The sequence below is a fragment of the Monodon monoceros genome, unplaced genomic scaffold (genome assembly GCF_005190385.1).
Source record: "Monodon monoceros isolate NGI ecotype Baffin Bay Population unplaced genomic scaffold, NGI_Narwhal_1 Super_Scaffold_7, whole genome shotgun sequence".
Taxonomy (NCBI): domain Eukaryota; kingdom Metazoa; phylum Chordata; class Mammalia; order Artiodactyla; family Monodontidae; genus Monodon; species Monodon monoceros.
Window position 1 is genome coordinate 7,210,581 of NW_021703784.1, and position 26,049 is coordinate 7,236,629.

Below are 26,049 nucleotides of genomic sequence, written 5' to 3' on the forward strand. Positions count from 1 at the left end.
TGAAAAAGGATAGATACATGTATGTGTATAACTGAATCACTTTGCTGTACACCTGAAACTAACACAACATTTTTAATCAACTATGCTCCAATATAAAATTCAAACAAATGTTTTTTATGTATAAAAAAAAAAAGTCTCTGGAGAAAGAGAGAGAAGCCCCCTCTCCCCTCCCTAGTTCAGTGCTTCCTCATGTCTAACCTCACTCCCTCAGGCTGCACTTGAGCCCCTCTTCCCTTTAAGTGCAGATGGAGAACATATACAGGCCATCCTCTATGTATCGATGACCTCTCTGTTACTGAAGGTCCATTGTAAGTTATCCTCATATATGATAAGCCCCAGGAAACTGAGTCAAGCAAGGATGGGAGCCACTGGGCTCATTTAAGGCAACTAAGAAAATAAAAAGTCCGGATTCTGAAATCACCCTTTCCAAAAAAAACCACATCTGCGCTGCAGGGCACCCAGAGAGATGGGTGCTAGTAACCAAGACCACAATTTAATGCCAGGTCTAACTCCAAAAACAGCCCTGCCTCCCTGGCCCAGTGGCCCATCCACGGAGGCAGTGTCTTAGCCCCCAGGAGTTCTGAGCACCTGTGAATCCCATGCCCCACCTCGTGAACAAGTCCAGGCTGAGGGCTGCTTCGTGCAGGGAAAGCCCTGCCCACCTCTCCCGGGACTGCGTCCAGTGAACGCAAATTAACTCTAACAGGAGTCTAAAGTAAACATGGTCAAAAAGGAAAGCCGCCTTCCTCCCCTACACACACACACACATGCACGCACAGGGTGTTCCAAAGTCAAATGCAAGTGATACTTTCAATTATATACCAAATTTGGACTATCCGTGCCTCTGGCCACAAATGTTAGTGGCCATCACAGAAGCCGACTGTGGCTTTAAGACACATCCAATACATTTCACCCCAAATCATCACTGAACACCTCACCCCAACTGCTCCTCTGAGCAGTTGATGGGCTGTTCCCCAGCAGCACTGACACCCCAGATTCCTTCACAGTAACAGTGATGTAGATCTGAGCTGAAACCCATACATTCTGATCCCAGGACACTCCCAGCAACTCGGTGCTGTCCCGTCTCTTTTTATAGAGTATACACCGTGCTCAGAACCCTTTCCACAGTGAGTCAATTGCTAATCAAAGGAAAGGGGAAGCCTTAGAAGGGACCCGGTGAAAAGAAGGATCCAAGGGTAGCTAGGCGTAGCTAACAGGTCCCAGAGAGAAGGGTGGTTGAAGGTGGAGAGTGGGGAACACAGAAGTTAAAAGACTTGTCCGAGGTCTCAAGAAATCCAGGGGACACCAGCTGTCCTGGGTTCCATTTGGTGACTCAAATCCCTGTAGCCATCTCCAAACTAGCAATGCCCTAAGACTGGCCAGTGAGTCCCACATGGAGTGCCAGTAGGACCAAAGGGGACCTTCTGGAACAAAGTAGGTCCTCGATACATCTTAGTGTTTATTAATGTTTCTAGATCTGCTCCTCTCTAAGCATCCCCATCTGGAGGCTTTGTTTTTTCTACCCAACCCCCCTTCATGCGCATTTCTTCCTACCCTTCACTTGTTTACTCTGCGCTCACCTCTTGAGCACCGGCTCTGTGCAAGCTCTCAGCTGGGGCCGGAGAGACAAGGAGGAAAACGACAGGGCTGCTCAGGAAGTCACCCCCAGCCAGGCTCCTGGACTCAGCCACCTGCGAGGTGCAGGAGCTCTGCAGGAGCGAAGGGGAGGCTCTCAGCCAGCTCAGCCCCACGGCACCGGCAGAGGCACCGGGTCACACAGGGATGAGCCTGTCCCCTGCCCCCACCAGTACCCAGCCACAGTGTAGTGGGGGTCACATGGGAGGCACTTCAGCAAAGCTTGCAGGTCACATAGGTGCCCACAAGTCAGAAAAGAAGGATGGGTGTTCCAGGAAGAGAGAGACGCCCCTCCTAGCCCACCCGCCCCCTAGGGACGTGAGGACGACCACGCAATGGGGTACCTGCAGGCAGGGAACCCAGCGCAGTGGCTGCACCTCGGAGGTGTCAGGGCAGTGATGGAGAAGGACTCACACACCCCAGAGGAGGGCCCCTCCCCAGGGCCAGCAGGGGTGAGGGGGGCCAAAGGAGACGGGGAGGAAAACATCACTCAGACTCGGAATAAAGAGAATCTATCTTCCAGCTGAGGTCCGGGCACATACCAGTGAGTGGGATTTTTTCATCCTGAGGGTTCCATCAGGATCACCTTCCCCAAAGGGTGGAAGGGGTCTGAGTGGACTCCGGGGGGTCGAGGAGAGTGGGAGCCTGTGGGGTCCAGGCTGGAAGGAGACCCAGGAGTGCATCAGAATCAGGGCCGGGAGACAGCTGGCCCAGGAGGCTACCACCCAGCACGGGGGGCGGGGGGCCCTCCATCCTGGGACCAGGTTACCTGAGCCCTCACACTGCCCCAGGCTGCCCAGCCCCTGCTGAGGAGCTGCCAAGTGGAAAGGTCTCTAGACTTGAGGTCAGAAAGGTGAGATTAAAATCCTCCTTCTTCCACTAAAAAGCTCTGAGGCCTGGACACCAGCTCTGGTCCCTCATCCCTGGAACGGCACCCCTCACCCACCTCTTAGGGACGTCACCCAGTGGGTGACTAAGGCTGCACCTCGTAGGTTTGTAATAATTGACATTTGTAAGGTAGAAAGTTAGTATAAACGTTACGAACGTCTGGGGAGCAGCCTTCTCCATCCCAGGCCAGAACACCACCCAATTCTCCACCTTGTCACACTTACCTGCCCCGTACGGCTTTCTGGGCAGATCTGATAAGTTTGTCCATGGCCATTGTCACCATGAGACATCAGGGCTCTTTCCCCGTTGCTTCCCTTACCTTGCACATAGCATTTTACTTGATCTTTTTTTCCCCAACTTTATTGAGATATAATTGACTTATAATAATATGTGAGTTTAAGGTATACAATGCATTGATTTGATACATTCATATATTGCCTGTGATTACCACCACTGCGTTAGCTAACACCTCCATCCCATCACATAATTACCAATTCTTTTTAGTGGTGAGACCTTTATGATCTACTCTGGTGGCAATATTAAAATGTATAATACAGTGTAATTAGCTATAATCACCATGCTGTACGTTAGATCCCCAAAACGTGTTAACCTTATAACTGGAAGTTTGTACCCTTCGACCAACATCTCCCCATTTTTCTCACCCTCAGCCCCTTGTAACCACCACTCTACTGTCTGTTTCTCAGAGTTCAGCTTTTTTCAGATTCCACATACATGATATCATACAGTATTTGTCTTTCTCTGTCTAACTTATTTCACTTAGCATAACGCTCTCAAGTTTCATCCACGTTGTCACGAATGGAAAAATCTCCTTCTTCCTCATGGCTGAATAGTGTCCCATTTTACATAGATATATATATCTTCTTTCTCTATATCGAAAACGTTTTGCAAACCACATATCTCACTTGAGCTTTGCTGGCACCCTGCCTCAACCCCAGGGAGCACCCCACAAATCAGGAGAGAGGGCAGCCGACCTCAACCTTAGCCGACCCAGCTCACGGCCACCCCTGCCGAGGACCTGCTACAACCCGCACCATTCGTGTGGTCCCTCGTTCAGTCCTGCACCACGAGAAGCCCATATTGGCTCCACTTTACAGATGAGGAAACAGAAGCTCGGGAAATTTAGAAACTTGCCCAAGGTCACCACGTAAGGAGGTTCCCAGGTCTGTCTGAGAGCAAAGACGGTGCCCACTCTTCACCCTGACACTGCTTCCCTGGGCCCAGAGAGGCAGGGGTTGGGTGGTCCCAAACCCAGCCCACCGACACCAGCAAACACAAGCTGTGGGTGTGACCAGAGGCAGACGGGGAGTCCTTCCCTTCCCCACCATGAATCGAACCCGGAGCACGGAGCAGGGCCAACATCTTCTCCTGGCCAACTACCCAGCTCTCCTCCGAAAGGGCAGTATTCTGATACAGAGCACGCTGGGGCCAAAACCACCCCACCCCACCGCAATTTCAATGAGGAAGAGGGGGCCGCTCTGGGAGAAGAGGCCATGCCCCCCTCCTGTGCACACCGCCTGCAGTGCACGCTGTGATGGCCACCTCCACTTCCCTTCCCCCTTCCAGGACAGAAGGACTCCTTGCCTCAGCTGCTGGGCTGTCGGGTGGCCAGCTCTCTGCTGAGTCCTCTCTGGGGATTACCTGCGGCCCAAGGGGAGGAAGCCCACTGCCAGTGACTGGGCCCTGCAGGGCACAAAGGCCAGCCTGCCCTCCCGGTTTCATAGCTTCCTGTTGGGTCCGCTGAGATCTTCAAGGTGCCGCCACCACAGTCCAGACTGGCCCCTCTGTCCAGTGCCAACTCCCCAGTTCCCATCAGGGGTGATCCAGAGAGGCCTCCCCACTAAGCGTCCTGAGGGCTCTATCTCGGGCTTGGCCTACAGGACCGCAGTCTGCACCGCCCCCTCCTGCACCCTCCCCAGGACGAGCATGGCCTGATTTCCCTCCGGTTGCAAAGAGACCTCAGCCTTGTCACGTTCCACATCGCAGCATCCTGGCAGATTGTAAAGAGGGAATGTTCACCTAGAAAGGGTACCCTCTCCGTAGAAAACGCCATGCAGTGCTCACCAGTTTCTGAGGAGGAATGTGCTCTCTCTCTCTGTGAAAAATGAGGAAGATGGGAGATTTAAAAAATATCTATAATGCTAAAGTACGGGGGAGCGGTGAAGCGCTTTTTGCAAGGAATTCTAAAAGAATTGCCCTTTTTCAAATGTAGAGGCTTGTGCTTTTCCAAAAACAGGCTCAGAGCAGAAAAAAAAAAAAAACCCTTGACTTTCTTTCTCCTCTTAAGGATGCTGGCAGATACTGGATTTGGTAAATTTGCATAAAGTTGAAAGGTACGTTTAGTGGTTTTCTGGGATTCCCTGAAATGAATTTTTGTGGCGAGAAGCCCAGAGAAAGCGTTTTGCTTTTTTCCTTGCCTGGCACGCTGCTTTACAGTTCCCCGTGACGAGGCACAGTGTGTTCTGTCTGCTCCCGTTTATCATTTTCCCGAGTGGATGACTTGCCCATCGCTTGGCTCTGTCTCTTCTCGTCCCGCCTGTCTGACCCTGCGTGTCCCCCTCCCTGAACTCTCTCTGTCACTTCTCCATCCTTCCCTGCACTTCCTCAACCAGCTACCACAGGGAACAAACACACATTTTTATAATGCAAAAATCAGTGTTCCTAGTGTCTCATGTTAAAAGCCAATTATTAGGATTTCATGTGTTTATTTTTTAAGCCCCTTAAAGAGGCGACCTTTTCCCTGTGCCCCTCAGTCTTTGTGAGACTCCTGAGGCCCCAGTTGTTGGTCGGGGAGGTTCCACCAGCCTCACTTCCCTCCTGAGTGAAGCCACGGAGCCTCTTGAGGACCCGGATTTGACAGATGGGAGCCTGTTGCAAAACCGACCATATCAGTTCTGCTTTCTATTTACGGGACCGACCCAGACACTCCCGAGTCCCGCGGTGTTTTGCTGGGTCAGGATGGCCTCCTTGAAGCTGTTAACGAGCCAAAGACCCCGAGACAGCTTCTCGCGCAGTTGCAGCCAGACAGCACTGAGGTTAGGAGAGCTCCGCCAGGCCCCCAGGGGCCTGAGCCAGACTCCTGGGCCCCCTCACCGTGAGTTGTATCACTTGTTCCAAGTGGATCTGCCGCTTTGTGCCTCGGTTTCCCCATCTGTAGAATAAGGCATGAGGTTACCGTGAGGTTGAAACCAGTAAACGGCAGCCCACGCCACCACACTAGACTTCTCCCCCGGACCCAGCCATGTTGCACAGGAGAACCCCAGAGTCAAGGTCAGGACGAGCCGGAGAGCTTTGGGAGGCTCCGCAAAGCAGATACTGACCAGAGAAGGGCATTCAGCCCGCCCTGTGGCCATCTGCACGGCAGCCGAGCTGCAGAGGGAGAAGTCCCTTCCTCCGCAGGATGACCCACCTCCCACGTGGCAGGAGGGATGTCCTCCCCTGCCTGCCCTCCCGCCCCCCGCCTGCCCCAGGGTTCCACGTGCTCTCCCACCCCACCCTGTTCTCCTTGCTGCTGCTCTTCTCACAGGTCGCCCTTTCCATCTGGTTTCTCCCTCTGGCCACCGAAGGGTGCTACACCTGCTCTCCACACACCATCACACATCACCCACCTGCGCCGTGAACACACACACAGACACACACATACGCACAGCCCTCTGCCTGCGTGGGGCCCGCCATCTGCGCCCTCCCCCTCCCCCTTATCTCTCCTTCCCTCTGCTCTGCACACATCCTGTGATTCATCTGTGTACTCGGGATTAAGGAAGCATCCGTCTCCTCACAGACAGCGCCTCACTGATGAGATGGCTCAGACACTTTCAGGGTTTCATCGGAAATAAACAGAGTGCACACCCTTCCTCATTTGAGGGGCGAAACAAGTGGCTTTGTTTGACTTTGCCCCTACAGCATCTGTCTCCCTTGCCGCATCTCTCCTCCCTGGGGGCCCTGCCCATCCTGGCCTCTTACCTCCTGCTGTCACCGTCACCATGGTGACGGTTTTGTCGGTGCTTTGAGGAAAGGTGCTGACCAGGCCACCTAGGGAGGCTGAGGCCAGGGTGCAACACAAGGAGGTAACAGAGCAGGAGGTTGAAACGAGCAATTTCACATGTAACTGCTGCTCTCCGTGTCCACTTATTGAACAGACAGTAATCATATCGGGAGCTAATGAGGGCTGAGTTCTTACTGTGGTGTCAAGCTCTGGGACAAAGCACTTGTATTAACCCATTTCATCAGCACACAGCCCTGTGAGATAGATACTGTAATATCTATGCCATCCATGCTATCTTGCCCACAGTCACGCAGCCAGGAGCCGGGAGCGTGGCACCTGCCGCCCATCTTTTCCCTGCATAACAGGAGCTCCAGGTGAAGCACGGACTTCCCAGTGTCCGGACCTTTGCAAGTCGCTGGAGTCAGGGACCCCTGAGCTCAGCTAGTCCAGGGCCCCCCAGGCTGGGGGCAGGGCCAGAGCTGAAATGCAGCCTCCAGCCCTCTCTCCTCCTGTCCTTCTGTCCCCAAGCTCCCAGGAAAAGTGTCTGGGCAATGGTGCCACAGAATCCGTGGATGACACATCTTAAAAAGACCCTATTTGCATCTTACCCCAAATCTTCTTTAGGTAGACCTGACTGGGAGTGGAGACGGTCTGAAGAGGGGGGAAGGCACTCACATTTATTAAATTACATATACCTAATTAACACATGTATAGCATTGCCAGATAAAATGCAGGATGCCAGTTACATTTGAATTTCAGATAAACATACTAAAAATTATTTGCAGTTTATCTGAAATTCTAATTTATCTGGGCGTTCTGTACTTTTATTTACTAAATCTGGCAAACCCTGCACATCTCCCAACTCCGCTGCTTACTAGCTGCGTGACACTGGGCAAGAAACTTAACTGCTTTGTGCCTCCATTTTCTTGTCTCTAAAATACGCATGACCACGTCTACGTGTATAGTGTTGTTGTGAGAATTAAATGACTACTTTTATGGCACTGGAAGAGCTCTGGAGTTCGGGCTGTTAACCATATTATTATTATTTGTTGTTGTTGTATTCTTATTACTACACCCAAGGTAATATGCTAGGAGGTGGTAAAAATGCAAAGATGTACTAAGACTCCTCCTGGAGCTGTAGGGAACCTGAAACAGGTCCACAGATCAAGTAACATGGACCACAGTGGGTGCCAGCATGAAAGGCTAGTGCTAAGGGAGCAGGGGTTGTTTGCTTCCAGCTCAGACTAGGCACCAGCTAACCAAGATTTATTGAGGGTCACCCTGAGCTGCACACGGTACTAAGTACTGGGATAGAAAGAAGAACCTGGCAAGGCCAGCCCTCAAGGAGCTCACAGCGGTCGGGCAGCCAACGGCAATGGCACCAAGGGCCACACGAGCTCATGGAGATGGCACATGGTCTTAGGGCAAGGGCTGAGATTGAGTGAGGGCTTCCTGGAAGAGGTGACAGTAAAGAATGACCTAGAGTTAACAAGGCAAAGGTGGCCTTTGAGCTGCTTGGAGAGAGGATGGTATTCCAGCCTGTTAAGAATCGGGATGAGGACATTTTGGCAGAGGGAACTTCACAAACCTATGCATGTGGTTGTAAAGGTCAGGCTATCCTTGCAGAGAGGCGAACAGACCCGTCCAAGGAAAGCACACGAGAAAGAGCTGGAGAAAGAAGGCCTGGCTGGAGAGAGCCTTGGACGCGCTCCCTGCGGATGAACTGGGTTTTATCCCAGAGCAGCAGGGAGCAATGGACTTTGTGAGTAGCAGAGATGGAGCCTGTGGGACAGTCCCCGACCATCACGGAGGTGGAAAGGGTTGGAGCGGAGCGGAGAGGGTCGCGGCCATGGGCCCAGTGCTGGGACTACTACAGGAGCCCAGAGCTCCGAGCCATCTTTCAGGAGCAAACCGGACAGTAGGTTACTACTGAGTGCATCGGTTAGCTTTTGCAAACTTAATGATTCTGTAAGCCAGCGATTTGGCCGAGCCCAGAGGAGATGCTCACCTCGACTCCACACGGGGTCAGCGGCGCACGCACGCCTTTGCAGCCGTCTAGCATAACGGCCTCATTCTCATGGGAACAGGATGTGGGGAGACTGGAGAGGGAGGGGGGCCAAGCAGGCAGGGCAGCAGATCACCCCTGGGGAGCAGCAGGGTCTTCACCCCGTGTCTGGTGAGGACAGGGCAGGGAAAGCGGAGAGAGACCTCTGCTTCCCCAAAGAAAGAGAGCACCAGACTCACAAGCCCTAGGAACTCTGCCCACCATCTTTCAAGGGAATGAGCCCAGTCTGCTTAAAGAACAAATAACCTCTCTACAACACTGGACCATTGATAAAGTGTTTTCCCACACTGCATCTCACTTGATCCTGGGAGCTACACAGCAAATCTGGTTTTATTATATAGTCTGTTCTACAAATGAGGAAACTGAGGCACAGAGAGGCTAAGAAAGTTGGCCATGGCCGCAAGCTAGTAAGTGTAGGGCTCAGCATGTGAGCCCAAGCTGGCTGACTTTCGAGTTAGCCAAGGAAAGGGAAAGTGACAATTGGGGAAGAGTGACTTATTCCAGGAGTTGCAGGTGATTCTTATCCATAAGAACAAATTAGAAGTGATGGAAAATGAAGCAGAAGGGATTGGCGAGAGCCACGAAGTTCAGACTTTATCCAGACGGCAGTGGGGGACCTTTGGAAGATTGTAAACAGAGGACTGCTAGAAATGCAGCAAATGGTGAGTGAAGGGATGAGTGGATGGGTGAATATCAAACCTTTGCAAAGATCACTCTGGAACAGTGTGGAGGGTAGAGCAGGAGGTGTTAGGTATTGTAACCCAAGTAAGAAATGATGAGGGCCTGAGACAGGAAGACTGCTGGGGATGGAAAGGGAGAGACAAATCTGAGAGATATTTCAGAGAATTAACCAGGATGGTTCGTAATGCTGCATGCAGGAGAGTGGAATTCAGAAAGACGTGCAGATTTCTAGCTTCAGTCATCGGTGGTGCCATTCCCCCAAATGGGAGTTATGCCTATTTGGGATTTATCAACGTGCAGATGTTGGCTGAGTCCACAGGAAAGCCATGTGCTTCTCCACGGCTAGTGCCCAGGACGCACACAGGCCTGAGAGTCCCTGGGGAAGAACACCAGTTACGGGTGGGAAGAAGACAGAAAGTAGCATCCAGAGAGGCTGGGAGAAAACCAGAAGAGAATCCTAGAGGCCAGTTTAGGATTTCTCTATTCCCCCACTTGGTCTTTTTTTTCCTTAGTACTTACTACCAACCAACATTGTATTATGTATTTACCCGTTTATTGTCTGTCTCTCCCACTGGAATATAAACTCCACCAAGGCAGGAGTTTTGCGTCCCCGCTGATTTGAGCAGGGCCTGGCACATAGTAAATACTCAACATGGATTTTCTGAATACATGTCTAGTGAGCTGGGCCTGAGAAGCCAACCCTTAAAAGCAGGCACATCCCGGTCGTGTCTTTACAGACTGCGGTTCTGCACTTTGGCCATTAGGAGGCGCATCAAAGTGAGCGAGGAAGCTGGAGGCTGGGATCGCATGGGGCCCAGAACCTGACAACAGGGCAGAATGACAAAAGTGAGCAAAGCGTGGATCTGAACGGCAGAAATCATTCCTCCTCTCCCTTAGCAGACATCTCTGTCCAACACAAACTGCAAGTCAGGCTCGTGCGTCATCAAGCCGTCGGAAATCAGGTTGGGGGACGGGAGTGCGGCGTCTGAATGCATAGGGATAAAGAGTCAGGACTGGGGCAGGAGGGTTGACGGGACGGGCTGTGAGGCACAGCCCCAGCTTCACGGGCGGCTCTGGGTGCTGCTCTGATGCTGGCAGAACATATCACAGGGGAAAACAAACCTGGGTCTCAATCCCAACCCTACAGCCCTTACCTGCTGTGTTAATTTGCCCTCCCTGAGCCCCAGTTTCCTAGTCTATAAAATGGAGGTCCTAAGAGCACCCGTTTCGAGGAAAACTGAGAATGAAACAAGAGGGCCCTTGGCCCAGTGCCGTCCACATAAACAAAACTAAATGTCATTCTTAAAAATTGGACCTGATAGGGCTTCCCTGGTGGCGCAGTGGTTGAGAGTCCGCCTGCCGATGCAGGGGACGCAGGTTCGTGACCCGGTCCGGGAGGATCCCACATGCCGCGGAGCGGCTGGGCCCATGAGCCATGGCCACTGCGCCTGCGCATCCGGAGCCTGTGCTCCGCAACGGGAGAGGCCACAACAGTGGGAGGCCCACATACCAAAAAAAAAAAAAAAAATTGGGCCTGATAATCAATATTTGTCTAGCCGTTTACAAAACTCCCTCCTCATTCTTCATATCATAAAGGTAATCCTCAAAACAGCCTGCAGGTATCTTTATCACCCCACTTCCCAGACAAGAGGGCAAACATTGTCGGATTACATATGTAATACAGCTTGTAAAGGGATGGACTCGAGCCAGGTTCAGCTCAGCAAAAATACATGGGATAACCCTGGAGCGTCAGGTGCTCTGCCAGGTGACGAGGACAGGACGGGTGAGGCTGCAGTCTAGGGAAAGACAAACACACTCAGATCATTTCCATAGAAGAGGTGAGATACTGAGACAGAAGGATGCCCAGGATGCTATGGGATCATAGACAAAAGCCACTTGGTCCAACTTGGAGATCCAGAAAGACCTCATGGACTGAGCAACCCCTTAGCTATATCTGGAAGGCTGGGTAAGAGTGATCCAGGAGAAGAAGGACCCCAGCATTCCAAGTTAAAGAACTGCCCAAGCAAAAGAACCTGTTATTTTTATTTTTTCGATGCATTGGGTCTTTGTTGCTGCACGTGGGCTTTTTCTCTAGTTGTGGCGAGCAGGGGCCACTCCTCTCAGAGGTGTAAGGGCTTCTCATTGCGGTGGCTTCTCTTGTTGCAGAGCACAGGCCCTAGGCGCACGGGCTTCAGTAGTTGTGGCGCTCAGGCTCAGTAGTTTTGGCTCGCAGGCTCTAGAGCGCGGGCTCAGTAGTTGTGGCGCACGGGCTTAGTTGCTCCACAGCACGTGGGATCTTCCCACACCAGGGCTCGAACCCGTGTCCCCTGCATTGGCAGGCGGATTCTTAACCACTGCGCCACCAGGGAAGTCCCAAAGGGACCTGTAATGAAACACATCCATACTGGGGTCCACCTCTAAATCTAGTGTCTAGTGAGCAGGACGCTACCCCCAGGAAGTCATGGAGGGAAAGGCACCAACCAGCACAGAGGTCCTCCCACGTGTTCTCACTGTCCAATGAGCCTTTTCTTCAAAGCACTTATCGGTTTGTAATCATCCTAGGATCCCTCCAGAGCAGTGTTCCTCAGACTTTAACGTACATACCAGTTATCTGGGTCGTTTTTAAGCGCAGATCCAGATTCAGGAGCTCTTGAGGTGAAGCACAAGCCTGCATTTTTAACAAGCTCCCGGGTGATGTGGAGGCTGCAGCTCCATCCCGGGAACACGCTTTGAGTAACAAAGTTCACCCTACCAGCTCAAGAGGGCAGGCTGGGTCTGGCTTTACTCAACCACTATGGGCTCAGATTGGGGCGTGAAAGAGGCTGAAAGAAAGACGTGGAAACATCAATTTCAGGAGGGAAGGAAGGAACGCTGGCCATGCACCCGGGACACTGGGAGGAAAGAAGGTTCTGGAGTGTGGGAGGTGCTGGTTAGGATGAGCTCAGAGGCCCCTGGGGGTCCTCCCTCCCCTCCAGTCAGCTCCCCCACTCCCAGCACAAACTCAGTCCGCTCCCTTCCTGACTCCCTGGGGCCTGGGGCTGAACACTGACCCCTAAAAGCAGAGAAAAGCACCATGGAAGGCACACCTCATCTTCCCTCCAAGCCAGAAGCCCTCTGAGCTGCCACCCTGCTTGCAGCAGACCTCTCCCTAGCCTATGATCCAGAGAAATCAGACAGGGGTCCCTCCTCGACCGAGGGGTCTGGTGCTACCGAGAAAACAAGCCGAGAACCCCACCACCCCAAGCCCTCCCGCCTGGGCTCCTCCTTTCCAGAAACGGCAGGAAGCAACCACTCCCCAAGGTCCCACCATAGGGAGTTCCTGTCCCCGCGAGGTGTGGGAGGCACCTCCTCTTTGCCCGCCACCCCAACTCTACCCACCGCCATACACACACAGCATAGAAACTGCTAGCCTCGGAAGCAAACGCCCATGCCAGACCCCTCACCCAGGGATCTTTCATTTATTCATTCAACAAACATTTACTGAGCACCTACTGTGTGCCAGGCACTGATCTAGTGACCAAGAGAGACAAGGTCTTTCTTTGCTGTCAGGGAGCCTCCTTTCCATAAGAGGAGATACAAATGAACCCGGTGATAAAGAAGCAAGGGGGCTGGTGTGACAGAGAGTCATGAGGGGCTGTTACACAGGGTGGCCAGGCCTCGCAGAGGACGTGGCATTTAAGCTGCACCATCACTGACGAGGAGAAGCCAGCAAGACAAAGACACAGAAAAGAACATTCCAGACGGAAAGGCCCCGGGGCGGGGTGTGGTGAGGGCTGAGTGGCTGAGTGGAAGGAAGCCAGGTCCCAGAGGCAGGCCAGGACCAGGGGTGCAGGTGCTTATAGACAACAGAGAGGATTTCAAATTATGTTCCAGGGACAGTGCAGAGGCCCCAGAGAGCTCGGAGCAGAGCAGCGACCCAACCAGACTGTGTTTGAACAGCCCACTTGTGGAGAAGGCACTGCACATGAGTTGAACAGGACCCAGGCCTGCCCTCCAGAGAGCTTAGCGTCTATGAGGTGCTCCCGGTACTGATGGGGGCGGGGGGATGGCCCGCTGACCGCCCCACATCTGCCCCTGGCAACATAAGCTCCGTGTCCGGGCTGCTGGCCTCTGCTGGCAGATGTGTCCCATCCCCCATCTCTGGGCACCAACCATCTGGGCTGACGGAGCATCTGGGGAACGCTGGAAGCCCAGCGGGCTGGAGGGAGCCACTTAGGTGACCAACTGGACTTTGGAGGAGACCCCACAGCGCTGCCCATGGCCTGGAACCAAGAGAATTTTCCCAGCCTGTTCGGGCAAAGTTGACCAACTGGGCAGACCAAGACCAAGGAGTCAAATGAGCTGGGCACAGAGTCAGTGAGCAGTTCCAGAACGAGGCGGAAGCCCTCTGAACCCAGCTCCACTCTACTCTCTGTCCAGCCGATGTCCTGCAGGAAGGAGAGTCAGATGGTCACCCCTAGCACATGCTCTAGTGCAGGAGGCCTTCTGATCATAGGAGCACGTCTTAGAGATAGCTGTGGGGCTGGGGATCGGTCCCATACAACTTTTAGCCACAGAATCTCTTGTTGCTGTAAAATGGTATAAAGAACCCTAGTACATAAAACAGGTGAAAGCTTTGCCGCCCAGGTGGAGCCAGGCTGCACTTCCCCATCCTCTCTTACCCTCGCTCCCTGTGACTCTGGGCAGCCACCATGCTCTCTGGCCTCATACACCTCCCCTGTGCCTCCCTGCCCGCCGCTCCACTGAAGCCCGCTTGCTCTGGGCAGCAGAGCTGGGAGAAATTCCTCAGGGGCTCCCTCCCACACAGGGAGCACGGGTCCTCTAAACTGTACACCCACGCACGTGGCACTGTCTACACGGCTGATGGCCAGAGATGGGCAGAGCAAGGAGGAAGGCCCCCAGCCGCCTGCCCAAAGCCCGGATGACAGGAGGGTAAATGGCAAAGAGCCAGGCGCCCCCCGCGACTGTAGAACCCTAATTCGCATGATGTGCCCCTTTCAAAAGCAGCGCCCCAGAGCCAGCCCCTGTCCCAGGGAGGGTGTGACCCCTGGGCTGCCTTCCAGCTCCCGGCACCCACTCTGCCCGGGCTCAAGTCCTCCCAGGTCTCAGTCACCCAACAGCTAATGCACTTTTCCTGACCGACAACAAGCTCAACACCAAAACCGTCAACTATTTTTATCTCCAGATTAATCACAAAAGGCTAACGCTTCCACCTTCCCTGTGATTAAAAAATTAGGAGACCAAGCTCTGTGGTGGTTCAGGATAATAACGAATCCTGGGAGGGGGATGGATGAATAATGCATCTCCAGGCTCAGGCTGCTCGAGACTTTCTCCCCTCCTGGCCCCCCAGCTCCGGGCCCGGGTCTGAATGGAGAGGTAATGAGTCACCCCCCTCCTGTCAGGACCACAGCTGCCAGGAGGGAGCGACTGTTGATTTCTACTCAGCCTGCGGGCCCCAAACCTCCCCCCTCCTCCCCCTCCCACCCTCACCCGCCCCAGCCCCCATCCACACCCCCTCCTACCCCATCTGGTGTGCACCGAGGCGAAGGCCGATCCATAATGCATGGTTACGTGAACAACTGGCGTGATAACCACTTATTTGGGAAGATGTGTGCGCGTGCGCACGTGCGCCTAAGCGTCACACAGCACAGTCCCACTCCCCTCTCCCCTCCTCTAACCCGACATTCCAAACGCAGCACTAGCCGTGATCACAGGTGGTTACACTGAGCAAAGGCCCAGAGACACTATGTTCTCAAACCTGGTCACACAGCAGAATCCTCTGCGAGCTTTAAAATGCCCTGATGCTCTGGTCTACCCCCTGAAATGGGGATTCAGCTGGTCAGGGTGTGGCCTGGCGATGGGACGTTTAAAACCTCCCCCAGAATATTGTAAACTGCAGCGAGAACCGCTGTCTCGGGCCCAACAAATGTCAGTGCTGGAGGAACGTTCCAGATCCCCTGTTGTACTTTCACATGTTATATCTGAGGAAATAAAACTGGGCAAGGGACTGCCTTCCCGCTTCGGTCTCTGATTTAGGGCACTTCCACAATCTCGCCCCCTTGGCTCAGCACTGGGGAGGCCGCGGACACAGGATGGCCAGGTGTTGATTCTGTTCCGGAAGCTTCTTTCCAGTCTCCCTGGCCTTCAGCAAGCTCTGCCTGAGCACATCCATCGAACAGCTCACGGGCAGAAGTCCGCCACCTCGGAGGGAGGGGCCAGGAGCCCAGCGCAGCCCTCCCTGCTGGCAGGGCCCGCCCAAAGCAAGGAGATAAAATCCCCTCCCCAGCACTATAAGGCCCTCATTAGCCTCCCTGTGGCTCTCTGGCCCACAGCACCAAGGAGGCCTCTGGCACTAATGAGGGGGTAAAGGGAGGGCGGGGTAGGAGGCTGTCTTTACTGTCCGGCCCACACCCACCATCTGCCTGTACCCAGGTCCCCCTAGGAGGCTGGGCAGGGCTGAATGAGGCCGACTTTCTCCCTGGGCCAGGATCGCAGTGGAGTCCTGGGGCTGATGAGAGCAACTTGGAAGCCGGGAGGGTTTTTTTCCCTTAGGAAATAGAAACTTGGGGGATGGCACTCGCCTGGGCTGTAGTTCTGAACCAGGCGTCCTGGAGGCCGGAAAGGGAGGGGGCAGAGCCACTAGCTGGAGGCATGCTGCTTCAAGTACTTACCTGGCCCCAGGGTCTCCTGGAGTTCCCTGAGGAGCCTGGCAGGTGCCAGGGCAGGGATGGGCCCTGGGGAGCGGAGGGAAGCCAGCAGGCTGCTGGGGGTGCCCTGGGTGGGGAGGGGCTGGAAGGCAGAGCTGCTGGGTCTGGACGTGCCTCCACTGCCTGGAGAGGCTGCCTTCCTGCCCACGGGCCCAGAAGGTCGCACAGGGCCTGGCTGGAAGGATGGACTTTCTCTGGCTACTGGGCAAAGAAGGCCCTTTGCGTGAGGACCCCAACTCTCACCTAATGACCCATTCACTGAGCAAACACGCAGCTCAGCCCTCCTGACCAGCCCCGCCTTGGGGAAGAAGGCCAGGGATTCCTCAGGTGGTCTCCAAGGAGCCCTGCCCCTTCTGGTTTGTCCAGGGAGGAGAGACAGGGAAAGCAGAGGCCTGAGACCCTCGTGCGTCCACAAGCACAAATCTCAGAAGAGGCTCTGTGACCTTAGGCCAGTCACTTAACTTCTCTGGGCCTCTTCTCCCAACAATGGTTATCCATCATCGTAACTGCCCATCCCGCATCCCATGGTCATCATGGGGATCAAAGGCGTGACTGCACTGGAGTTAGCAAACGTGTATGGAGCTTCCACCAGGCACCGGGCCCTGTGCCGGGCGCTACGGGAGGCGTCACTCTCCCCCTGGCATTCCCCGTCTCGTGGCGGGGACCACGCTGCTATGAAATGGGGTGGAAGGACCAGGCAAGAGAGATTCATTCTGACTCTGGGATGAGGGAGAATAAAGTGCTAAGGAGATGCCCAGCCCTCTGAAACACTGTCTCAGCCTTGAAAGGTTGCCTGTCACCTGTCCCCTGCAAGGGAAGCAACCAGCCTGGTGCTCCAAGTGTCAGGGGACCTGCTTCCAGCCCTGGCTCTGCCACTCATGCACTGTGTGACCCTGAGCAAGTCACTTGGTCTTGCTGAGCCTCGGTTTCCAGATCTGTGTAATTGGGATAATAATGTTTACCTTGCAAGATGGTTGTGAGGATTAAATCAGACGACAGATGTGACACTGCTTTGTTTTAAAAGAGGGAGAGAGAAGTTAAAAAGAATGATCTGGGCTTCCCTGGTGGCGCAGTGGTTGAGAGTCCGCCTGCCGATGCAGGGGACGCAGGTTTGTGCCCTGGTCCGGGAAGATCCCACATGCCGCGGAGCGGCTGGGCCCGCGAGCCATGGCCGCTGAGCCTGAGCATCTGGAGCCTGTGCTCCGCAACGGGAGAGGCCACAACAGTGAGAGGCCCGCGTACCGCAAAAAAAAAAAAAAAAAAAGCAGTCCAAGAAGCCGTGCCGTGCTTCCCGATCTGCAAATCACAGCTAATGACGCCTGCCCTGTCCCCTCACGGGCTGCCGCACGCGGGGTGAAATGATGACATGAGAGTCCTCTGCAAATAAACACGCGATGCCTGTGTCAGGATTACTGCTGTTGTTGCTGTTATTGTTATCCTACAAGGGGATTATACATTTTATTAAAGAATGATAATTACTGTTGGTCATCGGCTCCATAAGGTCCACCCGGCCCTGCCCGAGGGGAGGGGCGCCCTCAGCCTGACCTCTCCCCTCCTCTCCCCGCAGTGCCACCTGACGACCCCGTCATCCTGGGGGGGCCTGTCATCAGCCTGCGGGCCGGGGACCCCCTCAACCTCACCTGCCATGCAGACAACGCCAAGCCTGCAGCCTCCATCATCTGGCTGAGGAAGGGAGAGGTGATCAATGGAGCCACCTACTCCAAGGTGAGGCGGGGTGGAAGGAGGGGAGGGGCTGCAGGAGGGGCCGGCTCTCCCCATCTCTCTGCAGCTCTTGCTCTGCCTGTATGATTTTCTGTCACCTTTTGTTCCTGGCTCGTTGTCTCTCTCTCTCTCTGTCTTTTCTCTCGTGCGCACGCTGTCACTTTTTCTCTCTTTTTCTCTCTCGTGCTCTGCCTCTATTTATCTGACCTTTTCTGTCTCTCCTCAACGTTCTCTCTTTCCTGGGGTAAGGCCCTATGTCCAAATATGTGCCATTGGCGGTCAGAGCTTCACCATATGAGTTCGGGGGTGGGGGGGACACAATTCATATACAGCAGGGACCTGCCGGGTCTGACAAGCTTTAAACCTGTGACTCGGGGCACACGGAGAAGGCTGGATCCTCCAGCCATACTCATATGGCATCTGCTCCGGGGGCTGTCAGAGCCCAGCCCTCTGCTGCCCCCTCTTTCCCCAGGACTGCAAGTGCCATTGACCTAGGAACTTCTGAAGTCCCAAAGGCAGAGCAGCCCCAGACAGGCTATGCAAGAGAAGGGGCCAGGGACATGAGCATCTGAGAGAGACAGAGACAGACAGACAGGGAGAGAGAGAGGTTGAGAGGACCCACGAGTACACAAAGTCAAGGAGGGTCCACCGTCTACAGAAAAAAAATCCCACAGGGCGGCCCTGAAAGCCCTCATAGCTGAAGCCTCAGTATTTATCACATGGTGGGTGGTTAACCCCGTGGACCCAGGGGGCTGGGAAGCCTGAATCCAGGCTCTGCCTCCTTCTAGCTCTGTGACCACGGGCAAGCTCCCTAGCCTTGCTGTGCCTGAGAGTCCCCATCTCTACCACAGGAGCCACGGCACCTGCCTCAAAGGCTGGTCGCGAGGCTTGAATGAGCAGAGTGCCGGGCAGAGGGAAGCAAGGCTGTTAGGATCACTGCCTTCCCTCACTTGATCCGCAAGGTCCCCACTGTGCACCCTGCCATCCATATTTCCTGGGCGAGTGTGACAGTGTCATAGTAGAGCAGGCCCCACGATCCTACCAACTTGGTTCAAACCTGAGCCCCATCGCATATTATGGTAACTTCAGCTCTCCGCCTCAGCTTCCCCATCTGCAAAACGGGAGGATGATAACTGCGGACCCCTGTTAGGATTCCTTTGAGACGTAGAAAGAATAATGCGTTGAAAGCACTGGGTAAAGTGCCTGGCGTAGAGTCAGGGCTTCGTAAAACGTTCGCTGGTATTACTGGGCCCTTCCTGCCCTTCCTCCCAGAGCCCCGTCTGGCTCACCCTGTTATCCCTCCCCAGAGGTCACACAGCAGCCCAGGTTTCGTGGGGTGTTCACTTTGCTCCTCCACCGTGCGGCCAGCAGGGGAAGGACGGGCTGGTGGGACTGAGGACGGCATCACAGAGGATGGCTAGGTCCCTCGCCCTGGGAGAATCCTCGGGAAGAGGATGCACCAGCACAGGCTGTGGTGCCTCTCCCTGGACCCACGGCCGCCAGAGCCCTCGCGGCCCGGGTGCTTGGGTGAGGGCCCGCAGCTCCCAGCAGGTGTCTGGCTGCAGAAGCAGGGGAGAGGATGGCGGGGCCTCTCTCCAAGTCCTCTCTTCCCGGACACCCAGCCTCAGGCCGTCTTCTCCGGGCCTGGCACCAGAACCGAAGCCACCTGGCATTCATCGGGAAGGCAGACCAGGGGACGCAGGACAGGTTGTGGAAGAGGAGAGGAGACAGTCTGGGCTGAGGCCAGAGAGAAGTCTTCCCTGGGAGCCAGATCCCCGCTCCACCTGCTACTACCCCAGCAGCTGCCACATCGGGGGTGAGGCCTTGACCCGGATGCGCACAACAGGGGGAGGGTCGCTTGGCCTTAGGATGTACAGTTGTGTACATCTCTGCCCTCCAGCCCTACCCCACTGCTTCCTCCAGCTTCAGACTGCTGCCTGCCCAAGGGGCCACCCACCCACCCCCAGGACCAATGAGCCTCATTAGGTTCCACGCTGGGCCCTCACTGGAGCCCCGCTCTGCAACCTCTCCCCTCCAGTCACCCCAGTACTCCCCATCTCATCTGTCCATCTTAGGGGCCAAGAGTCTCTACTCGGTGTGCAGCTGCCACTCATCCTGGCCTTCTTTGTGAAGAGCATCCTTCCTGGCCCCAGGGAACAAAACTGGGGTTGGTCCCTGAAGACACAGGGTCTGGGGCAAAAGGCACCGTGCAAACCTCCACCTTCCCTGACAGCCCTCATTCAAACCACATAACAGGCACCGATGGAGTCCCCAGGCAGCTATAAGAAGGGGAGGCAAAGAGATGATTAAAAAAACTTGAGGGACATGGCAGGTGGGCGAGGTGAGTGAGGAGGGAGAAGAGAGGAGGCCTTGTTGCCAGGCAATCAGGCAGGCTCAAGCCCTTTCCAGGCTGTTTGCATATCAATGAACATCCTATATTCAGCACCAGGTTTGGGCCACCCACCCAATGCATTCCCTCCAAACCTCCATCCTCCCTCAACTGTGGTCACGAGGCCTCCCAGCTCTTGGGGCTCAGCCTGGCTCTCCACTGCCCAGCTGAGGCTCCAGGGGCTCTGGAAAGAGCAGAGTGGTGGCAGCTGCCCACACTGGATAGCCTCACACAGGGTGCAGTCTGCCCCTGGCCAGCCCAGCTCCCCCACTACCGCTGCCAACTGAATGCCAAGTGCCTGCCCTCAGGGGTGGGACGGGGGGGGGGGGGCTGGATGCACAGACAGGAAGCAGCACAGCACAGGCAGGGTCCAGAGATGAGCCCTAAGCCTCCCACAGACACTGGGACGGTCAGGAAGGCTCTTTGGAAGCAGTTAGTGGACCAGAGGCCGGTGGACACGCACACAGGCCCTGGCATGTTCACCCCTGTGCAGGTGAGGTATATAGGCCCCGCTCCTGGTCCATATCTGCACACACAGGTGGCACCCGCAGGAGAGGCCATCAGGGTCACACTAGTGCCCACCAAGCTGGAGGGAACGCTGCCCCAGGCCTTGGAGGTGGTGGCCTCAGAAACAGTGATTCACCACTAGTAACCCACTTACCCTCCTGAAGCTGAGTGCGTGCTTCTGAAGGTTTCTCAAGCAGAAGGTGGCGGCCTGGAGGTGCGTCTCCAGAGCCAAGTTCAGGGGAGGGAAGGGGCAGGGAGGACGGGGAAGTGACAAGAATCAGCAAACGAGAGAGTGTCCACCTGGCCTGGACCTGGAGGCCACAAAGTCCCAGGGTTTCATTTGCATGTGAGGACAGCGGAGGTTTATAAGACAGGAATGATGGAAAAGAAAAGAGAAAGGAGAGGTGAGGAGATGCGGAAGGAACGAACAAGGGACGGAGGAAAACCAGGGTGAGAAGACCAAGGCCCCCTCTTCGCCCTGCGCTCGGCTCCCTCCCCAGGAACGCGTTGTGGCCTCGCCTTCACACCCCCCCAGAGCGGCGTGGGGAGCGGGCGCTGAGCTCTCCCCCGGTTTAATGAACACATCTCCCCTTCTCTAATTAGGCGGAACAAACAACTTGAACCAGAATTTTTATTTCCCAGAAAAGCACACGCCCGGACACAGTAAATATGTCATTAATCATCACTCTGGGCGAGGAGCGCCCTGGGTGCGGGGAGCGGGCAGCAGTCAGGGGCCTAATTAGGAGCTCGGCCCCCGGCTCCCCTCCCACCGGCCCTGCACCCCTCAAGTAGATCAATCTGAGGGGTGCCGGCAGAGTAAAATTTATGTAAATGCCCCTCGTTAGCACCACGGAAAAGTAAAGAAAAAGAGAGGGGGAAGAACAGTACGATCTCCCTCCCTCCTCAACCCCAGCCCCGAGGTCTTTTTTTCATCCAGGAAATTGTTGATTATCGCTTGGCTATTTATAGACGCGGGAGGTCAGCAGAGCCGGAGCCAGCAGGTTACGATGGTGCGGCCGCAGCTCCCTGCTCCGGCTGGGCGGGGCTGCACCGCCCGCGCGCCAAGCCCTACCCCCGGGGGCCGGCCTCCAGGTTAGCGCCCTGGCCCTGAGGCTGAGCTCAAGGCCCTTACCCCACCGGCTCCTGGGACTGACCGTATCACACTCCCCCAGCCCCTCTCCAAGATCCCTCTGCCCAGGGCTGAGACCATCACCCCACGTCCCAGGAGAGAATATGGACGGGAACAGGCCTGCGCCCAGGCCGTTCTACAGCAGAGGAGAAACAGGCCGGGACTACTGCCCTGCTCTGCGGATCTCTCCGGCATCTGAGTCTGGCTTTGTCTACAGCAGGACGCGCCGTTCTGGACCGAAGCTCCCGTCCTGTTCTCCTAGTGTTGGAGGGTACTGAACTGAGGACCTAGGGGCAGGGTCCAGCCGCCTGCATGTCACTGCTAAACTCGGAAGCTACTTAATCATCTAACTGTTCCCACCTTTAAATGGGGATCACACCACCCGGCTTCCAGGTCCTCAGGAAGCTGCAGTGGGAGGGTCATGGGCTCAGGGCTCACCATTCTCAAGTGCAAATCCCAGCCCTGCCCAGCAAGTTCCTGAGTCACTTTGAACTCAGTTTTCTCTTCCGTTATTTAGGAGACAAGGCTCCCTTCCTTCCAAGGTCCTGTGAGGATTAGAGAGGATGTCATGGTTATTTTCAGGGAGGTTTTGAGGAAGTAGAGTCTGTCCATCTGTCCCTTGGCTCCAGTCATGGCAAAGTAAGACTGCATCCGGCACCCCCTGCTGCAGGATCAAGTTCCTTCCTGGGGTGTACTGAGCAAGTCCAGTCTCCCCACCTTGTCCCCTGAAGTGACCCTCCTGCACACTGCACCTCCCCAGTATGCACCCACCTTCGTGGGCCACCAGGGAGCTCAGGGTGCGGGGCAGTAAACGGCTGGGGAAGTAGCTGGAAGGGGGCTCAGAGGAGGGAGGGGGTAGCGGCAATGATGGGGAACAGCAGCTGTGAGGAATGACCTCGTGGTCGTGGGGAAGACAGGAGACCTTTAGGCTTGCGTTAGTTTCTAGGGCCACTGTAACCAAGTACCACAACTTGGTTCTTCAAACAACCAAAATGTGTTGTCTCACACTTGTAGAGGCGAAAAATCAAGGTGTGGGCAGGACTGTGCTTCCTCCAAAGGCCCCAGAGGGAGAATCTTCCTGCCTCTTCCAGTTCCTGGGGGCTCCTGGCTTTCCTTGGCTTGTGACAGCATCATTCCAATCTCTGCCTCCTTCTTGCCATGGCCCCCTTCCTTGTTTCTCCCTGTGTCTTTTCCTCCTCTTACAAGGACACCAGTCACTCGATTTAGGGCCCACTCTACATCCAGGTTGATCTTGTCTCAAGAGCCTTAACTAATTACTAGTTACTTAACTAAGTTGTGAAGGCCCTATTTCCAAATAAGGTCACAGTCTGAGGTTCTGGGTGAACATGAATTGGGGGGATACTATTCAACTCACTCCAAGACCCTCTTACTTATATTATCACCAACTTGAAGTGAGTTTGATCAAGCTCCATAGCCTCTCTTGATCACACCTGTTTTCTCACCTGTCAAATGAAAGACGATGGCATCTGTCCCACCTGTGGCTTGGTCCGAGCTCTAATGAGGTCAGGAAGTGAAACGATTGAAAAGTTGAAAGGGTTTGTACAGGTAAAGTAATGAAATGGTCAGTGTGCATTGATTCTGCCCACATCCCTCCCAGCCCCGCCCTTACCCCCACCCCCCAATCTGCACCCCCTTCTACAGCCTGCGTCATCCCCAGGGGCCACAGCACCTGCATGTAGCCCCCCATCTCAGAGCTTCCTGCAGACCCAGAGACACCCCCAGACCAGAGGCAGAATAGTTACAAGGTCACTTCTACATAGAACCTGGTTTCCGTCAGGCCCAGCCTGGTTTCTTTTATGTGTCAGGGTGGGCAAGTCCAGGCTGATTTTCACACATGCTGGAAAACTTTCCAGTTCCTTTTTCCAGCCGAAGCCCAGCACTCATCTGGGCCAGGGAGCCAACGGTAACCCCTGGCTCTGCATGGAGACGGGCTCCCCTGGGTGTGTTGAGCTGACCCACCTCCATCCACAGGGCTCCCTCCTCCTCTCCAAGACTGGCACGTGACGCACCCAGGCCATCCCAGCTGAGTGACAAGTGACAAGGGCCTTCTCTCCCCCCTGCAGACCCTGCTTCGCGACGGCAAGCGTGAGAGCATTGTGAGTACCCTCTTCATCTCCCCCGGCGATGTGGAGAACGGGCAGAGCATCGTGTGCCGAGCCACCAACAAAGCCATCCCCGGAGGGAAGGAGACCTCGGTCACCATCGACATCCAGCGTGAGTACTGACCCAGCCCAGGGTAGGGACCACCCGGCACCCCCTGCCCGGAGCACGGGTGGGGGGATGTAGCCAGGCCAGAGCCATACCCCTGCAGGAGGTCTGGAGACAGGACCTGGGTCAGTCAACCCTGGGGACTAGCGGATTTGTATGGGCACCCAAAGGACCATCTTGTCCTTCTTACTGTCAGAGATGAGGGTGACAATCTTCTTAAAAACATCACTGGGGACTTTGCTGGCGGCCCAGTGATTAAGACTCTGCGCTTCCACTGCAGGGGGTACGGGATCGATCCCTGGTCAGGAAACTAAGATTCCGCCTGCCACGCAGCGCGGCCAAAAAACAAACAAACAAACAAAAGAAAACATCACCGATGAGGGTCCTTTACAAACGACAAGTTGAAGCCCCATTTCCATACCTGTATAAGGTAGAACTTCCACACCGACAAATAGGGTGGTCAGCCGTGGCAGTGCCGCCCAGCCAGGAGGCCTCACACCCTCCCTTGGAGAGGAAGCCAGAGCAGAGGTGCTGGGAGCAGAAGGGGCACCCAGGGCTCCAGAGTGGAGGCATGGCACCAGGCCCTGTCCTGGCAGCGTCGGTCAGGGAGAGAAGAGGAAGAGGAAGAGGAGTCATCACTCAGTCAGCTCGTACTTTGCCCGTATCATCTCATGTAATCTTTTTATTTTTATTTTTTGGCTGCATTGGGTCTTCGTTGCCGTGCACCGGCTTTCTCTAGTTGCAGCGAGTGGGGGCTACTCTTCATTGTGGTGTGCGGGCTTCTCATTGCAGTGACTTCTCTTGTTGCGGAGCACGGGCTCTAGGCGCGCGGGCCTCAGTAGTTGTGGCTCGTGGGCTCAGTAGCTGTGGCTCGCGGGTTCAGTAGTTGTGGCTCACGGGCTCTAGAGCGCAGGCTCAGTAGTTGCGGCTCACGGGCTTAGTTGCTCCGCGGCATGTGGGATCTTCCCAGACCAGGGTATGACTGCGGTCCCTATCTGGGAAACCGAGGGCCCCCAGTCCACACGGGTTTCTGAGGTGGGCAGCCAGCTCTCCAGAGCCCACGCTGGGAACTCTTCTTGTAGGCGTCCACACCGGGAGCCCTCAGCCAGGGTCAGTTATTACGACGAGCATGAACAGTGACACTTTAAAGCTCCTCCAGCATTGCATTCCCAAAGTCCCTAAAGGAGACTCCTGAAGGTCTAAAATCTCTCTAAGGTACCCGTCGGCCTCCGCGAACAAAGGTGAGCTCAACACAGGGCCCCAGCAGCTTTGCTCTCCATACTGGACTGACTTAGGTTGGAAGTGTCAGCCCCCGGAAGTTGACTCTTCTTCTCTTAAACCCCCCCCTCCCTGCCACAGAGCATGAGGCCACCATGAGCTGGTGGCTTTGGTTGGAGTCTCTGAAGGACAAGGCCAGAGCTGTAGGTTGGCATTTGTTTCTTCCTTGTCATTTTACTCATTTTAATTCAAATCCACCTAGAAACACCTCCCAACAGCCCTGGCTCATCTAAGTGTCTGCATTCTGTGCTCCACGTGGCTCTCCAGGGATCTGGGGTCTGCAGGGGCCGTGTCCTAGGGCTTCCAGAGCCTGTCTTGGGAGCCAGAGAGCAGACTTCTCCCAGTGTCTGGAATCCTGGCAGGTGACCTTTAGGTTCCAGAGGGCAGAAGAAACTGTTGAAACCCTCACATGGGCTTGCTCCGGACACCTAGACACAACAGCTGAGGCCTTGGAGAAGGGTTTGTATTTGCCATTTTCACCAGCTGTTAACACCCCCCCCCCCCCACCTGTACCAGGCAGAGGACTCTGGCCAGGTCTAGGACCAGGGCGATGGGAGGGAGGCCCTCGCTCTGAGGGTCATGTAAGTTCAGGGTCACGCTGAGAGGGATGCCTCCCTCCCCAACGCCAGTCCAGGCCTTGGCTGTCCACAGCCGCCTGCTTCCTCCGTGCAGCAGGCGTGGCATCAAGCAGCAGGCCCAGCTACGGAAAGGAAGCAAGGTGCTGGAGGATGGAGTGGTCCACATCCAGAGAGGCTCCACCACCCACGAGCCATGCGGGCCTAAGCTGGACACCTCACCGCAGACATGCCAGTTCCTTGT

General features: G+C 55.1%; 1 protein-coding gene across 2 annotated transcripts in view; it reads left to right on the plus strand.

Moving 5' to 3' along the window:
- The window catches only part of KIRREL3 (kirre like nephrin family adhesion molecule 3), a 547,075-nt gene that overhangs the window by 484,771 nt on the left and 36,255 nt on the right, over window positions 1-26,049 (plus strand). For both annotated transcript variants that reach the window (XM_029208639.1, XM_029208638.1), the window contains exons 5-6: window positions 17,544-17,701; window positions 23,808-23,958. In XM_029208639.1, the coding sequence (XP_029064472.1) occupies window positions 17,544-17,701; window positions 23,808-23,958 (309 nt within the window). The remainder of the gene's footprint in view (window positions 1-17,543; window positions 17,702-23,807; window positions 23,959-26,049) is intronic.